This window comes from Silene latifolia, chromosome X (assembly GCF_048544455.1).
Source record: "Silene latifolia isolate original U9 population chromosome X, ASM4854445v1, whole genome shotgun sequence".
Classification (NCBI taxonomy): domain Eukaryota; kingdom Viridiplantae; phylum Streptophyta; class Magnoliopsida; order Caryophyllales; family Caryophyllaceae; genus Silene; species Silene latifolia.
In genome coordinates, this window is record NC_133537.1 from 34371494 (window position 1) to 34389588 (window position 18095).

Here is an 18095-nt window from a genome sequence, read left to right on the forward strand (position 1 = left end):
CACGACGATGCTACGGAATGATTAAGGGAAAGATTAGGGAATGATTAGGGTGTAATTAGGGTAACGTAGAAACTGATGAAGTTGAAATGATGTTTTAAAAACTGACGCGGGATATAAAATAAATCTTAAACATTCCCTAATCAAACCGTCAAAATAACACTCGCAAGACCGAATACTCGGTCGAGTAAAGTTATACTCGGCCGAGTGTCCTCTACTCGGTCGAGTATTCACTATACTCGGCCGAGTATTCATCGGCAGAACCAAAACAATTCACAACAACAACACTACTAGGCCTAGTAGGCTCTACTCGGTCGAGTAGTCGCCAAAGAAAATCCGTAGTGTTACAGGATTAACAAAACTGTAATTATAATGGTCGTAAATGTAATTTTAACTACAAATGGTGTGATTTTAAGCAACAAAAGTATAATTGTAATTGTAGTCGCACAAAGTACAATTCTTTTAACTGTAATTGTAAATTTGAAATTCAAAAGTGTAATATTTGTATCTGTAATTGTAATTGTAAAAATTGTAATTATAACAGATAAAAGTGTTATTTTAACAACTAAAAGTGTTATTATAACAGACAAAAGTTCTAAATTTGTAAATAGTAATTCTAATAGGAAAAAGTATAATTGTAACAGAGAAACGTGTAATTTTGACAAGTAAAAGTGTTATTGTAACAGACAAAAGCTGTAAGTTTTGAAACTGTAATTCTAATAGTAACAAGTATAATTGTAACAGACAAAAGTGTAATTTTAACAACCAAAGGGTTAGTGTAACAGAAAAGTTGTAAGTTTTTAAACTGTAATTGTAATTGTAAAAAGTATAATTCTAACAGACAAAAGTGTAATGATAACAACCAAAAGTGTAATTCTAACGAAGCTATAATTTTAACAAATATATGGGTTACTTTAAGTTGTTATGAAAACAATTGATAATAATGACACTATTGACAGATAATATTGAGCACAATGGAAAATGAAAGCCGAACGAGGAAGAATTTTGCAGGGACATTGAAGCTAAGTTCACCCCTATCTTTGGTCAGAAATTTGAAATAGAGGACGGTGACATTTTATAGAATTTATCTTTGTTGCTTGTGGTTTTGATGTGCGTAAGTACACGACTAAGAGATGGCGTGGCGAGGAAATAAAATCTAAACTGTTGGTTTGCAACCGGGAGGGGTTCAAACATAAGGGACAATTGGAGTGTAGTGGCCGCCAGGACTCAGGTAGGAGACACAAAGTTAGGCGCGTTGGGTGCAAAGCGAGTATTAGGCTATTCATGAGGAATGGGGAATTAATAATTAACAGATTTCACAGTGGCCACAATCATGAACTTGTATCAGCCAGAGATAGAGAGTTTCAAAAGTTGGCATGCAACATAACAGACTATCACAAAATGATAATCCTTTATAATTCAAGGGTGAGTATTCCAGGTTTGCTGAAGTTAGCCTTCGTCTTCTTGAACTTACAGTTTTGTTGGTTAGAATTACACTTTGTTTGAGTCATTGGAATTCTACATTTGTCTGTTAAAATTACACTTTTGTGTGTTACAATTATACATATATCCGACAAAATTACAATTTATTTTGTCAAAATTACAGTTTTGTTGATTAAAATTATACTTTTGTTGATTAAAATTACACTTGTATATGTTATAATTTCACTTTATTTTGTTAGAATTACACTTTTGTCTGCTAAAATTACACTTTATGCTGCTATAATTACACTTTTTCTTGTTAAAACAACACTTTTGTTTTTTGAAATTATACTTTTGTATCTGTTTAAATTACGTTTTTGTTGATTAAAATACATACATCTAAAAGATTGTCAATAATCAACCGCTGAAGATAGGAGCAACGAAGACTTACAAAATTTTGAAGGAACATGTTAATGAGTTTGAAAACATCGGAGCTAGTTTAAATGATTTTAAGAACTTTCACAGAGATGTGAAATGCTACATTCATGAACGAGACGGTCAGATGTTCGTGGACCACTTTAAGGAATTGGCTGTTAATAGGCCAGGGTTCTTCTTTGATTATGATGTTGACTCTGACGTTAGCCTTAGTAAAGCTATATGGGCCGACGGAATCGCTAGAAGGAACTACTCAGTTTTTGGGGATGCAGTGTCGTTCGATCCGACGTATTCCACCAATAAGTATGACATGGCCTTCACACCTTTCACCGGGGTTGATCACCATAAATGATCGGTCACTTTCTGTGGAGCGCTGGTTGCTCATGAAGATGCAGACTCGTTTAAATGGGTTTTCACCCGTTTTTTGGCTGCGAAGGGTGGGAAAGAGCCTAATTATATTATCACCGATCAGGATACTGATATTCTTAAAGCGGTGCCATTGGTGTTCAAGACAGCGCACCACCGATATTGTATGTGGCATATCATGAACAAGGTGCCAAGCAAGTATGGAGTGACGAGAGACAATTATTCGGTCTTTGTGAAGAAATTGAATGCTATAATATGGGATTAAGACATTGAAGCGGCAGAGTTCGATGCAAAATGGGAAGAAATTGGCAGAGAACACATGTTAATAACATTGACTGGTTCCAAGAAATGTACGCTAAAAGGAAGCAGTGGGTTATGGCTCATTGTAGGGACCTAGATATGGGGGGTGTTATGAGGACAACCCAAAGATCAGAGAGCAAAAATAATATAGTTTTTTTAAGAGATTTGAGAGTAAGTCAGGAACATTAGTTGAGTTTTCGATGCATTTTGACAGCGCGATGGACCAGCAAAGACACACACAGAAAAAGATTGAAAACTGTAACAGACACACTTTCCCTATAATATCAACGCATCTAGCTATCGAAGTGCATGGGGCGCAAGTGTACAGTCATAGAGTATTCGAGGAATTTCAAGAAGAGGTCAAGTACTCAATCGGTACTTGTAAAAGCAGAGGATTTACTGAGTGTGACTCTTTAGAGGTGACCACTGTAAGAGATGCAAACAGGGACAGAAATTATGAGGTCACATACTGGCCAGGTATCATTCTGTAGCATTTATTTGTTAAAATTATACTTTTATCCGTTAAAATTACACTTTTGTTGATTAAAATTACACTTTGGGTTGTTAAAATTACACTTGTCTTAAAATTACACTTTATGCAGCTAAAATTACACTTTTGCCTTTTAAAATTACATTTATATTTTGTGTTATGTAAGGTCTATCTGTCACTGCTATACCGGTTAGAATTACACTTATGCCGGTTAGAATTACACTTTTGTGTATTACAGTCACACTTTCTTCTGACTGGTTTAACTAACATATTACTCTATATTGTTGAACTAGATACATTGAAAGCCACTTGTAGCTGCAGAATGCTTGAGAGGAAAGGCATTCTTTGCCGGCATGTCATATAGATTTACTCATCAAACGGAGTGAAGATTATTCCAGAACAATGTGTTGTTAAAAGATGGTGTAAAGATACAACGTTGTCTAAAATGTTCGATTGTAATGGTGAAGCAACTGAGGACGTTGATATAATAGATCGAAAAGAGATTGCGATGTCAGTAATGTGGTCAGAGATTCATCAGACAGTTGGTATGCTCATGGGCAAATTGAAGAATGATGTCGACAACTTTTCTAGTCTAATTAGACAGTTTAATGAGAAACTTTCACCATTAGGATCATCATTGAATAAACAACAACAGTTGGAGAAAATTCTTGGTTGTTCTCCTAGTCAGGCGATAACCATTTTGCCGCCCAAGAAATCCAAAAACAAGGGGAGCGGAAAGAGAATGTTGTCGATAAAGGCAAATGCAGTTGCTTTGGCAAGGAAGCCAAAACGTATGTGTAAAAATTGCAAGCGATTAGCTAACCATGACAAAAGAAACTGCCCTAATCCTTTCGCAGAGCACCCACCGTTGTCGCAATCGTCAGAGCCCTCGTCGGAAGAAGAAGAAGAAGAAGAAGAAGAAGAAGAAGAAGAAGAAGAAGAAGAAGAAGAAGAAGAAGAAGAAGAAGAAGAAGAAGAAGAAGAAGAAGAAGAAGAAGAAGGCGAAGAAGACATCTTATAATAATCAATATAATACCTAATAAGCAGTACATTTTTTGGGGATGTCTACGCAAAATACGAGGTACAACATGATGTTTCGTATTGTGTTTAGACATCAAACTTCCAGGAAGGCAACTGGTGGCCGTTGGTATTACAATGTATTTTGTTGAAGTATTTTCAATTGGACGAAACAGTTATAATGTGCAACATCAGAACGTTCAATTTTTCACTCTTGACTATTATGATAATTTATGTTCTTAGAATTAGAGATATCTAGGAAATAAAATTACAATGGCCTCATATCTGCTTAGGGTAGGATTATTATGATCAGAATTACACTTAAACTCATTATAATTACAGATTATGCGATTAAAGTTACACTTCATCTATGGTAAAGCCTTCTAACATAGTTTGGTAAAACAACATAAATATTATTGCACCATCTATTAACAACATAAATATATTTTCATAAAACACCTTGTCTTATAGAATGTTAAAAGCTAAAAATAAGCATATGCTAACATTGTTTACACAAAAACTAACTGTCTAGATTAAGGTTGATAACATCTGATAATGATACCAAGTATGAAATAAATGTTTACATAGGCAAGGAAATATTCCCATAAAAACTTAACTACTAGATTAAGGTTGTTATTTTTTCACATTGGCACGGGGCAATCTACGCTTCTGTTGTAATACCTTCCACAATTTGTCCTTCGTGCTAACAAAGGCTTTGACCTTCTCGAGCACACCTTCCCGCAAGACGTTCATATCTGCTAGAACGAGGGTAGCTATAATCTGGATCACCAAATAGCGCATTGATTTCTTCTTCTCGAGGTCTTCATGCTGAAAAGGAAGACCCTCGTATATGAGCATTGCCATCATGGTGAACAGACCCGATTCTGGTTGGTTGAGAGTAGGTGAGTTCCCGCTGAAAGGTATCTGGCGTAACGCATAATTAGGAATTTCCCGTGTTCTAGTGTTTTTCTTTTCCTTATCCCGTGATTCTAAATAATCACTCACTGCGCTAGCCTGCATATGTACATAATTACCTCAAAAAACTGATTGAAAAAAAATAGATAGCATTTGGAAGAAAGGGATGGACGATAACTTACAATTAAACGCGCTGCTTTTCCAAACTGCGACTTTTACAAATCAGAATGCCTTTGCCCGTCCAGCAAGTCGACTGAATTTGATTTGTGATTGATACATACGCATGTGAAATGGTCGTCAATGCAGAACGGGACAAATAGCAAGTCTATTTTCAAGTTGACGGTTTGCTCACTGTCGACGATGAAGGTGTCCCAAAGCCGATGTCTGACTTGTCATAGTTCTTTGTCGATTGTGTGCCTGGTTGTTCAAACGTTCCAAGCAATCCCAACAGTATATCCTTTTAAAGGCAATAGTGAACATGATTAATGTGGTTACTTTGTCAGCTAAAATTACACTATTGTTCCTTAAAATTACACTTCAGACGGTTAAAATGACACTTTTGTTGATTAAAAGAACTAAAGTGAAATATTCACATAATATAACTGCAATTTAGAAAAGTGTCATTCTAACTAACAAAGGTGTAATAGAAGTGGATGTAAATATTATGCAATGGTTAATGGAAGTACCAAGTGACGTATACCAAAGAATGACATCCTTGCTTGGTCGCCATATTCCTCCTTTTCCAAATGGTTCATCAATATCGACCAGCACTCGATGACATTCAACGACATAAGGTTTTCATGCAACAAGGACATAATGTCAGCTCTCCGAAGCGTTGCGTGTCGGGTGTACCAGACCAGCTGTTCACTGCATTCCATAATATTACAGAACTCGTTAATTAAAATAGTCTAAATGTGAAAAATAATGTGAGTATGAGCCATTATTAATTCAGATTAACCGACCGTTCATCAAAGTTGTGGTCATCTAACAAGCAATAGTCGGCAACATGCTTTCTCCTTTGTTTAATATCCTTGATTAACGCTTGGTTGTTCCGGAGCATCTTCGAAACCACATTTACACTGAAACAACCTCTACCACAGTCGAGAGAGCAGCCCAACCCGTCCCCCTTTCCACGAGGCTGGCTCTTAACAGAGGAGAGGGCTTTACCAGATGGAATGCGCATGGTAACAGGTGTTGCCTTCATAATGGGCTCTTTAGATTCAGTTACGCGGGCACGTTTTATGGGTTGTGGTCCTATGTCACCATCTGTTTTCCTCTTACCAACGTTTAACTTTCTTGTCAACGGATGTCCAGCAGTTTCTTTGAAATAACCAACCCGCATCAAGATGTCTTCTCTGATACTGTTAATGTCACAGAGGATAAGTGTTGCAGCGATCTCAGTACGGTATAAACTCATAGCATCCTCTTTCCCGAGGTCACATTGAAAAGGGTTTCCGCGGTAAAACATCATATGTAGCATCATGAAAACACCACAGTCATTTCTCGAATACCCTTGACCTTGCCAACTGAACTCAATGTTCACAATCTTAAACCCGCTGACCTTTGCCCCCTTAGACAACCCTTTAGACACCAAATACTTCCCCATTATATTTGCCTGAACATGACTACGCGTCAGTGTGTTAACGTAGTATGACCCATATAAATTGGTTGACTTTTAGATATCAGACACTTACCAAAATACGTGCTATCCCTCCGTAAGGGAGCGTTTCTAATGGGTCATCGTATGTGCGGTTGTCAAGGTTGTCAATCTGCTCGGTGAGAAAGTTGATGCACATGCAGCTGTAATGATCACCGTCACCAGATAACACGGGCAGAAAGATCTGTATCGTGTGTCGCTGAGATCAGTAAAAGGAATCCTTAAAAATCATGATTTAGATTACATGTTTTGTTACATACCATGTCCGTGTCAAGCTGGAATGGTGCACGACAGGTTTCAGCCCAGGTATCCCAGCCACTATAAATGTATTCGTCTTTGTTCAATACTTTCCCAAGATTTTGAGCCTTCCAAATATACCTTGCGGGGTCCTTTAATTTGAAAAGTGTTAAATGCGTGATCAGATAATTAAAAGAGTTATTTTATAAAAATAAAGTGAAACTTTAACCAAAAAAAGTGTAATTGTAACACGCAACATTGTACTGTTAACACAGAAGGGTAATGTTAAAAGTATAATTTAAACAATAAAAAGTGTAATTCTAACGGCCAAAAGTATCATTTTAACGGACAAATGTGTAATTTTAACATACAAAAGTAACATTTTAACTTTAAAAAGTGTAATTTTAACGGACAAATGTGTAATTTTAACTTACAGTGTGACTTAGGCCAAAGAAACAACAGGATATGTCCGAAGGTTTCATGATGTGGTTGAGTAGCAAGCACCAACCATCAATAACACTTGTCATGATTTGCTGCCCAGGGTTCAAAGTTCCAATGTCTTCCCGGGTAATGAAATAAAACTCGCTAAATTGGACCAATCGTTCACTACAACAAAAACATTTACTTAGTCAACAAATATATATATATAATTAGGAATGTTAAGGGCCCCTTGTAAAAAACAATACACTTACAACTGGAAAAACGCGTCTGACTGATTGAACGCATAGTCAATCAAGTATTTCCTGTCACTAAACATTGGCACTAGGAGCTCCTGACTGAATGCTAGGTTTCTCGTCGCAAAGCACAATTCAGGAGCAGGTGCCCCACAATCAATAGAACACCCAAGGTTCTCAATGACGTGATTCATGCACGGTAAGGGCTTGCTCGAGTGAAGTAAAAAAGGATGGTAGCTCAGATCACTGTGAGGGACGTACGGTACTGGGATAGGAATGTCAGCGTTCTCTGCCTCTGGTACTACATCAGCTGTTACCTCTCCACGGTCGATAGTCCCTTCCAAAGACTTCACGGCATCATCCTCCACTGCCGCATCTGTAATAAAAATAGTGTAATTTCATCATCAGAAAGTAAGTGTAACTGTAGCAGCTTAAAGTGTAATTTTAGTAGACAAAAGTATAATTCTAACAAAATAAAGTGTTATTTTAACAGACAAAAGTGTAATTTTAACTAAAAAAAGTGTAATTTTAGCAGACAAAAGTGTAATTCTAACAAAATAAAGTGTTATTGTAACTAAAAAAAGTGTATTTTAGCAGACAAAAGTGTAATTCTAACAAAATAAAGTATTATTTTAACTAAAAATTGTGTAATTGCAGCAGACAAAAGTGTAATTCTAACAAAATAAAGTGTTATTTCAATAAAGTGTCACTTTAACTACAAAAAGTGTAATTTTAACTGTCAAAGTAGTAATTTTAGTGAAAAAAAATATAACTTTATCCATGGCACTTCTAAACTCTAAAGGTCAATGGATTACCTCTGTGATCCTTCAGTGCAGCCCCATCCACCACCTTCTCCACCACTGCCTTCGGACTTGCATCCAAATTTGGCTCACCATTCTTCCACCCTGGCTGTTTTTCAGCATGCACAGATATTGGGTCCTCCTGGAACAGTGCGTTTACGTCCGCACTAGAATAGACGGTACTTGACCATTCTACGTCCATAAATTCCTTTGCCTACAACGCATATACATATTCCGGCAGCTCGTTACCCTTTAACGACCGCTCATCAGTCGTGGCGCATCCGCCGTTTCCGGGCCCCTCTTCATAATGTTGAGTTTCTGCTGAGGCCTGTTTGGTTGCGCGCTCTGCTTCACATATCTCAGCAGTCGAGAAAAGGAACTGAGTGACAGGGGGGGCAAATTTTTGTTCTGAACTTCCACCAACGCATTTTCCGCCTTCTCCGACTCCCCAGCATCAGGCCCACTAAATTCCAAAGATTTAGTCTCCACTTATACAACATCGTCTAATGTTGCAGTAACCATTGTTGTACTTGCACATTGGAGACCAAGCTCAGCATTACCCTTCCCAATCTGGTCATCATCCTTGTTCGTCTCGGCATTCACAACTTCACTCACATGCACAACCGTTCCCGTAGCATCAGGGGCCACTTTCGACAATTCTGGTACCTCTCCAATTCCTTGGGCTTCTCTGGCCGTCATTTCAGCTCGGCGCTCTACTTCAATAATCTCCGCAGTCGAAAATAGGAACTGAGTGACAGTTGGATCAGCCTCTGTGGGCCTATCCTCCTCATTTTTCTTATCAGCTATCTGAGGTTCCCCAGCATCAGGCACCTCCATTTCCATAGTCTGCTCTTGTTCCTTTGCAGCAGCAGCCTTCGCATAGAACATCTTCTCAGCATCATCAACCTCTTCTTTTGAATAATACTCTTCAAGAATTTCCCGGTCAAATTTAGGTGGTTCGTCAACGACCACCTCATTCTCCACTACCTTCCTCCTTTTGTAAATAACGGAAATTTCCCGAGTATTACCAATGTCCACGTTGGTGTTGTTACTGTCATCCTCTCTGTTAGCAACGTCCTTAAATTCAGCCGTGTTATAAAATTGCACCGCCTCCATTATCTGTTGTGTAGACACCTCCCATGCTTTGTCACTGGCTAGTTCATCACAATCAATTGAGGCGGCTACCCCGCCTTCGAGGTCTGTACCAACATCTACAGTCACCTCTTTCTCATTATCGTATCCATCATCCTCCATATCATCACCATCCTCCTCATCCTCCACATCATCACCATCCTCGTCATCTCCCTCATCCTCATCACCATTGTCCTCCTCTTCATCAACATCACCACCCTGCTGCTCGTATCCCTCATCATCTACCTCCTCATTCGACATCGAACACTGGACTTTGTTAAAAGACACGGCGCTGATTTCACGGAATCATTTATTTGTTCGGCTATCTCCTGCATTTCCACAAAGATAATCCTTCATCCTTTGGCTTTGAAAGAATGATTGCGTGCATTGTGTAGCGACAGGGTCACTAGAATAGTTGAGACCTCCTGTTAACCTTTTGAGCGTCATGGCTGCATCTGCATACCATGAATAGAAGACAGTAGCATTCCTTTGCATCTTCAAGTAAAGCTCATGCACATCCTACACTCAAAAAAAGATACTTTAACAAGTGTCCAGTCAAAAGTGTTCATTCAAAAGTATAATTTTAACTTTGACAAGTGTAATTCTAACGGCCAAAAGTATAATTTTAACGGACAAAAGTGTAATTGTAACATACAAAAGTATAATTTTAACTTTAAAAAATAATTTTAACGGACAAAAGTGTAATTTTAACAAACAAAAGTGTAAATTTAACAGTGAAAATTGTAATTTTAACTTTAATAAGTGTACTTCTGTCGGATAAAAGTGTAATTTTAACTGACAACCTTGTAATTTAAGCAACTACTGATTAATATCGCAATTACAATTGTAGTGTAATTGTAGTGAAAGAAAGAGTAACTTTAAAACATGTAAATTAGCTTTGACAAATGAGCAAATAACACTTACATCTACAACCCGAGCTTTCAACTCCTCGTCATCATCAACACCAGATGGGAGTTCAATCTCGATGAACTTCTTCCTGTCTGAATTTGAAGTCACTTGTAATGCCGCATCACTAACCACATTGCCAGTGGCCAACACTTTGCTATCATTAGGCACCCTGCCAATGCTTAACACTTCCTTTTGAAGGCACCGAGGATACTTGACCAAGGACCAAGTTTGCCGACCCAAACGGTTCTTGTCAAGCTCACCATGTAATCTTTCAGAAAGCGTCTGCCGGTCCCAGTGCTTAATGAGAGGGAGGCTGTGGCGACAACTCGTACCACGGAAATCGAAACGTTGAAAGTACGTAATCATTAAGAAGGGGATAAAACCGAGCAGGGTCTGTTTATTTTCATCGATGGCGCCGCGCCTTCACCAAATTTTCCAGGACATAACTACACCAATCGTACTGCGTAATAGCGTTCACATCTTCAACGGCTCTTAAAAGCTTGAAGTCAATCCCGCTGTATGAAGTTGGAGTTAGGAATGATGACATGGCGAGCAGAACAAACAGCCTGCAGAATTGAGGACCTCCTTTTTTGTATTTTTTTCTTAAGATATCTTGGAAGACAATTCCTAAATTAATGCCTTCGTTAACCCCTTTTATGTTGTACGCTTTCCGCCATTTATCTTTCAATTGCTTGTTCTCCGGCGCTTGAGAATCCTTTTGGCGGCCCGTAGGTACTAGATCAACTGTTTTAGGACCGAGTGGTAACATAAAACAGTCATACACGTCATGCTTGGTGACCATGAACTCCTTATCTTTAGCTGCCCGAAAAATATACGATTCGTCGCTGAATGTTTTAAGAAAATCTTTAACATGACTCATTAGATATGTTTTGAGCTTAAGCTCCAAAATACCACCGAAACCGATCCTCCGTACCGCGTCTCGCTGGGCATCATTAAGCTTTTCAACGAGCTCAACAAGCTGCTTCGGCCGGCGCTTGACGGACACCTTTGCTATTTTGTTCTTGGCTAGTTTAGCCTCAACGTGATCTGACATCTGCTGAAGAAACCAGAATTAATTAACAATGTGACATATAGACCTTACATAACCCAAAATACAAATAACAGTAATTTTAAGTTTTTCAACCTGCTCAACAAGCTGCTTCTTCAACTTGACAGACACCTTTCCTTTTTTGGTGTTGTCTGATTTAGCCTCATTTCCATCTGACATCTGCTAACATTACAAAAAATTAATTGTAGCAGAAAAAAGTAAAATTCTAACAAAAAAAAGTGTAATTGTAGCAGCATAAAGTGTAATTTTAGCAGACACAAGTGTAATTCTAACAATATAAAGTGTAATTTTAACAGACAAAAGTAAAATTTTAACAAAAAAGTGTAATTGTAGCAGCTTAAAGTGTAATTTTAGCAGACAAAAGTGTAATTCTAACAAAATAAAGTGTTATTTTAACAGGCAACAGTGACATTTTAGCCAAAAAAAAGTGTGATTGTAGCAGCATAAAGTGTTATTTTAGCAACAAAAGTGTAATTCTAACAAAATCAAATATTATTTTAACAGACAAAAGTGTAATTTTAACAGAAAAAAGTGTAATTTTAGCTGACAAAGTGTAATTCTAACAATATAAAGTGTACTTTTAACAGACAAAAGTACAAATTTAACAAAAAAGTGTAATTGTAGCAGCTTAAAGTGTAATTTTAGCAGACAAAAGTATAATTCTAACAAAATAAAGTGTTATTTTAACAGACAAAAGTGTAATTTTAACAAAAAAAAATGTAATTTTAGCAGACAAAAGTGTAATTCTAACAAAATAAAGTGTTATTTTAACAGGCAACAGTGTAATTTTAGCAAAAAAAAATGTAATTGTAGCAGCATAAAGTGTTATTTTAGCAGACAAAAGTGTAATTCTAACAAAAGGGTAATTTTAACGGTTAAAAGTGTAATTTTAACGGTTAAAAGTGTAATTTTAATCTTCAAAAGTGTAGTTTTGACAAAACTGAGATTTTGAGCGACAAAACTGTAATTTTAACAGAGAAAGAGTAATTGTAAGCAACAAAAGTGGGATTTTTCAAAAAACTCTGGGTAATCTGAATGAATATGAACATAACCATCAAAAAGACCTAACATATCTGGATAATTTCAATTAACACGAAAGGTTAAAAATCTGAATGCATGTGCTTCAATGGAATAGTACAACATAACACACTGGGTAATTAAAATGTATGTGCTAAAACAGATAAGTAAATGTCCTAAATGTGCTAAAAATAACCGGGTAATCAAAATGAAGTAAGCAAATACAGTGATCAAATAGAACAGTACAACAACTATGGCGAATGGCAATTAGATAACAATGCCCAATAAATTAAAAAAAAAACGTCTAAATAAATGAAGAGAAAAAATCATAAAACTCTAAAACCAAAAACAAAAATTACCTTGATAACCTACACAAAGTAATCTGAATGGACGAAAATGGCAGGTTGAAGGTGAGTGAAGAAAATGGAGAAGAAACCGATAATAAGGTAACAAAAAAGCGATAAAATTGGGAGATTTTGAGAGCAGTTTCGTTCTTAGGCGGTTGAAATTATTGGGGTTTAATTGGGGGGAAATATTTTGGGGGAAATTTAATTTTGAATAATTGAGAGAAATGATAAATGGGGGGAAGCCAGTAGGACGTGTGTGATGTTTGATTGACAACCTGCATGCATGCTAATAACCTATGAGAGGTAGGATGAGAGAGGTAATTATTTTAGCCATTAGAATAATATTATTAGTTGCTTTTTACTTTTAATCTAAGCCATTCAAACACATGATCTATGGGTAGACAATGGAACTCATGGACTCACATGTAAGACATGGACTTAGTTGATCTTATTACTATATATATATATATATATATATATATATATATATATATATATATATATATATATATATATATATATATATATATATATAGTGATAAGTTCTTCTAAGTCCCTTCCATCAATTGAGTCCCTAAGTCCTTCTAAGGGCCTTTGGATGAAGGGAATCAATGGGTGAGATTAGATCTCAATGGATGGCCACAAATCAATCTCCTCTAATTAGTTCCTCAATCCAATTAAGTTCTTCAATAATCCATTCATCCCCTCATTATCACACAACCCTCCTCTCTCTCTATAATCTCAAATCCTCTCATTTTTCTCCCATAAAAAAAACCCAAAAATTTACCCCATAAAAAAAACCCAAAACTGAAAAACTGAAAAAAAAAAAAAAAAACCTCTCCTCCACCTACTCTCCTCCACCACCGCACTTCCTCCACCTTCTCCTCTCCTCGACGGCCTCCCACTACCGCCACTACCCACCACCGCACCTCCTCTCACATGCCACTACCCGCGCCAACCACCACCTCCCTCACCCCGCCTCTTCTAACCCGAGATCCACCCACCACCTTCCGTTTTTCTTTATCCCACCACCCTAGATCGTTTTTTTTAAGATCTATTTTTTTTTTTATAAGTTTTGATGGTGGTCAGAGGTGTTATTGTTGGATCCCACCACTAAATCTCCTTTTTTAGGATCCCACCACTAAATCTCGTTTTTCTTAAGTTAAGATCTATTATTTTCGGTGATGGTTTTATTGTTGGATGTCGGTGATGTACTCTTTTTTTTGATTTAGTTTCACTTTATTTTTTTTTTTTTTTTGGTTTGTTTTGATTTTCGGTTTGTTGGTATTTTGGTAGTGTTATTATAAATTATGTTTTGATTTTAATATTATACTCGTTTTTTCAGATCTAGTTTCACAGAAACACAGTTATAATCTCGCTTATTTCTTAACTTGGACGCTAATATACAAATGTGATGCTTACTCTTGAGTTGTTTCGACAGCTTGCAATCTTTTTTTTCTCAAATTGTTTAATATGTTGTATAAATCAGGTAAGAGTTTTGTAAAGAATATAATCTAATACCTTCTTCAACAATAGTAAGAAGTAAGGGTGTTATACCATGTATCAAATTGTTATTTTGTTCGGTTGTTCACTACAAGCTTAATATCATTCTAATACGTTAAGCATTGTCTAGTTTCAAATCTCTTATTATTATTTTTTTCAGATTTTTTTTCAAATCTCGGCTTTTCGTGTAATATACTTTTATTTTAATGTTAGATCTATAAAGGTTGGTGGTATTGGAGTGTTGTGTATTTTTTTTTTCTAATTACACTTTTTCTTGTTGAAATTACACTTTTTCTTGTTACAATTACACTTTTTTCTGTTAAAATTACACTTTTTCTTGTTGGAATTACACTTTTTCTTGTTACAATTACACTTTTTCTTCTTACAATTACACTTTTTATGTTAAAATTACACTCAATTCTGTTACAATTACACTTTTTCCTGTTAAAATTACACTTTTTCTTGTTACAATTACACTTTTTCTGTCACAATTACACTTTTTCTTCTTACAATTACACTTTTTTTGTTACAATTACACTTTTTTTGTTACAATTACACTTTTTATGTTAAAATTACACTCAATTATGTTACAATTACACTTTTTCATGTTAAAATTACACTTTTTCTTGTTGGAATTACATTTTTTCCTTTAAAAATACATCTTTCTACTTCCAAATTACACTTTTTTCGGTTAAAATTACACTTTTTCCTGTAAAAATTACCCTTATCTCTATTAATGACTAAAGTTACACTCTTGGACTAAAGTTAGACAGACTAATTTGGACTATTTGGACAATTTGGACTAACTAATTTGGACAATTTGGACAATATGGACTAACTAATTTGGACTATTTGGACTATTTGGACGAACTAATGGAGTTTACGACTAAATTGAATACAATGTTTACAACTAAATTTGGACTAAAATTATACAATTTTGGACTAAAAATACATTTTTGGACTAAAAATACACTATTTACGAATAATTTTGAACTAATAATACACTATTTACGACTAAATTTAGAGTAAAATTACACAATTAGAACTAAAGTTACACAATTCATTTATTTTGAGTCATTTAGATTGTGCAATTCCAATCATTGTCCACTAAAGTGTAACTTAGTAAATTGATAGTGTGTGTATCTTACATCATTTTATGAGTGTAATTTTAGTCCACAAAAGTGTAATTTTAGTCCAAAAAAGTGTAATTTTAGTCTACAAATGTGTAACTTTAATCCACAAATGTATAAATTTAGTCTACAAAAGTGTAATTTTAGTCCACGGAAGTGTAATTTTAGTCCATAAAAGTGTAATGTTAATCCAAATGTATAACTATACTCCAAATTTGTGTATCTTTAGTCCAAATTGTGTAATTTTAGTCCAAATTGTGTAATTTTAGTCCAAATTTTTGTAACTTGGTCCAAATTGTTCTAACTTTAGTCCAAAAGCGTAACTTTAGTCATTGAGAAGATAACCTTGGTAGAGATAAATGTAACTTTAATGAAGACAAGTGTAATTTTAAAGGAAAAAAGTGTAATTTTAACAGAAAAAAAGTGTAATTTTAACTAAAAAAAGTGTAATTTTAACGAGAAAAAGTGTAATTTTAACGAGAAAAAGTGTACTTTTCGGAAGGAAAAAAGCGTGATTTTAACAAAAAAAAGTGTAATTTTAACGGAAAAAAGTGTAATTTTAACGGAAAAAAGTATAATTTTAACCGATAAAGTAATTTTAATAGATCCTAAATCACACAATACCAAAAGAAAATTTTAAATACGAAATTTGGCAAATATATATAATAAGACGAATATTAACAAAGTGATATCAACAAGAAAAAAGTAAAAAATGAGATTTCATAACTAATAGATTTAGTACTATAATTTTAACCGGAAAAAAAGTGTAATTTTAACACAAAAAAATGTAATTTTAACGGAAAAAAGTGTATTTTTAACAAGGAAAAAACTGTGATTTTAACCCAAAAAAAGTGTAATTTTAACGGAAAAAAGTGTAATTTTAACGAAAAAAAGTGTAATTTTAACCGATAAAGTAATTTTAATAGATCCTAAATCACACAATACCAAAAGAAAATTTTAAATACGAAATTTGGCAAATATATAACAAGACGAATATTAACAAAGTGATATCAACAAGAAAAAAGTAAAAAATGAGATTTCATAACTAATAGATTTAGTACTAAAATCAAACTATAATTTGTAAGAATGTCAATTACCGGAAAAAAAAAAGACCAAAACATCAAAATTGAAAAAAAAAAAAAAAAAAAAAAACGGAAATGAAAAAAAAAAACGGGTCATGAAAATTGATCTATTTTAGTAGATCTAAGATTAAAATAAAAAAAAACTCACAAATTTGAAACAATATTATATAGCAAGACGATATAAGGAGAAAAAAAAAAAAAAAAAAAAAACACCCAAACATCAAGTTTTTTTTTTTTTTTAAAAAAAAAAAAAAAAAAAAAAAAAAAAAAATGACGCCGAAGAGGCGGCGGCGACGGCGGTGGTGGTGGCGGCGGCAGCGGCGGTTGGCGACTGTGGTGGTTTCCGGTGGGTGGTGGTAGGTGGATGGTGAATGAGGAAAAGATGAGTAAATGATTTATTTGGATTTTTTGGGTTTTTTATTTGTTTGGTTTTTTGGGTTTTTTTTTTTCCTTGGTTTTTTTTGGAGAGAATATGGAGAAGTGAGATATAGAGAGAGAATGAGGAGATGTGATAATGAGTTGGTGAATGAAAGATGAGGAGGATTAATGTAGTTAATGAGAAAATTAGAGGGAGATGGACAAATTAGAGCATTAACCTTAATTTTTGGGTTCTCATCTAAGCCCTCCATTTCCAAGATCCAAAGGCTCACAATGAGACTTATGGACTCAAATGTAAGAGGTGGACTCATTTGATCTTATTAATATATATATATATATATATATATATATATATATATATATATATATATATATATATATATATATATATATATAGGCAAAATTCGGTAAGTCCACTTATATAATTGAGTCCCATGAGTCCACTTTTGTATCACGCACTATACATAACAATATCACGAATATAATTTATTTATTTTTGAATTTTTTTTTCCCGAATTTTTTTTATTCGAATTTAATTTTTTTTAGTGTAATCTGTACAATATCACACATTACACGAAACAATATCACAACTTACACCATACAATATCACGAATCTTGTTTCTGATGTAGTTAAGTAAATCAATCTTTGACTACTTCAAATAACTTAAACACTCAATTAATTTCTTTTTAATATAATGTACACAAAATGCCATCACCTTATTACAGTCACTCATCAGTAACATCTTTTCATTGAAAAATTGAGTTGTTAGAAAACCTGAATCATCAAATGAAAGACATGAGTCTAATATATGTTTTATAGTATGATTTATCTCAGGGTTCTCTTTAACATTAGATGGTTTTACAATACAGACCATTTGTGATGAAATAAAAAAAGCATAAAAGTAAGAAGTGATGGAGAAGAAGGAACAATGGGGAGTGTGCCATGGGCATGGACAGGTTTACCTAAGACCAACATAAAAGAGAAGAGCATATTTAGAGGCATAATGTAAATAATCTTTAATATTGTAAACATAAAAGAGAAGAGCATATTTAGAGGCATAATATAAATAATCTTGAATATTTATGGGTAACTATATGGATATCTGAACGTGTTAATTAATAGCCGCAAATTTCGTATCCCACAGCACAACACCCACATGCTAATTATACCTTATAACCCCTTGTCTTATCTTCTAGTCTTGCATACAATATTTAGCAC

General features: G+C 34.8%; 1 protein-coding gene across 1 annotated transcript; it reads left to right on the forward strand.

The window, feature by feature from the left end:
* Positions 1–2738: 2738 nt before the first annotated feature.
* Positions 2739–3374, forward strand: LOC141617173 (protein FAR1-RELATED SEQUENCE 7-like). Its single transcript, XM_074434358.1, has 2 exons — positions 2739–2997; positions 3304–3374. Exons 1-2 carry the CDS (start codon positions 2739–2741, stop codon positions 3372–3374), a joined length of 330 nt encoding a protein of 109 aa, XP_074290459.1.
* Positions 3375–18095: the final 14721 nt, after the last annotated feature.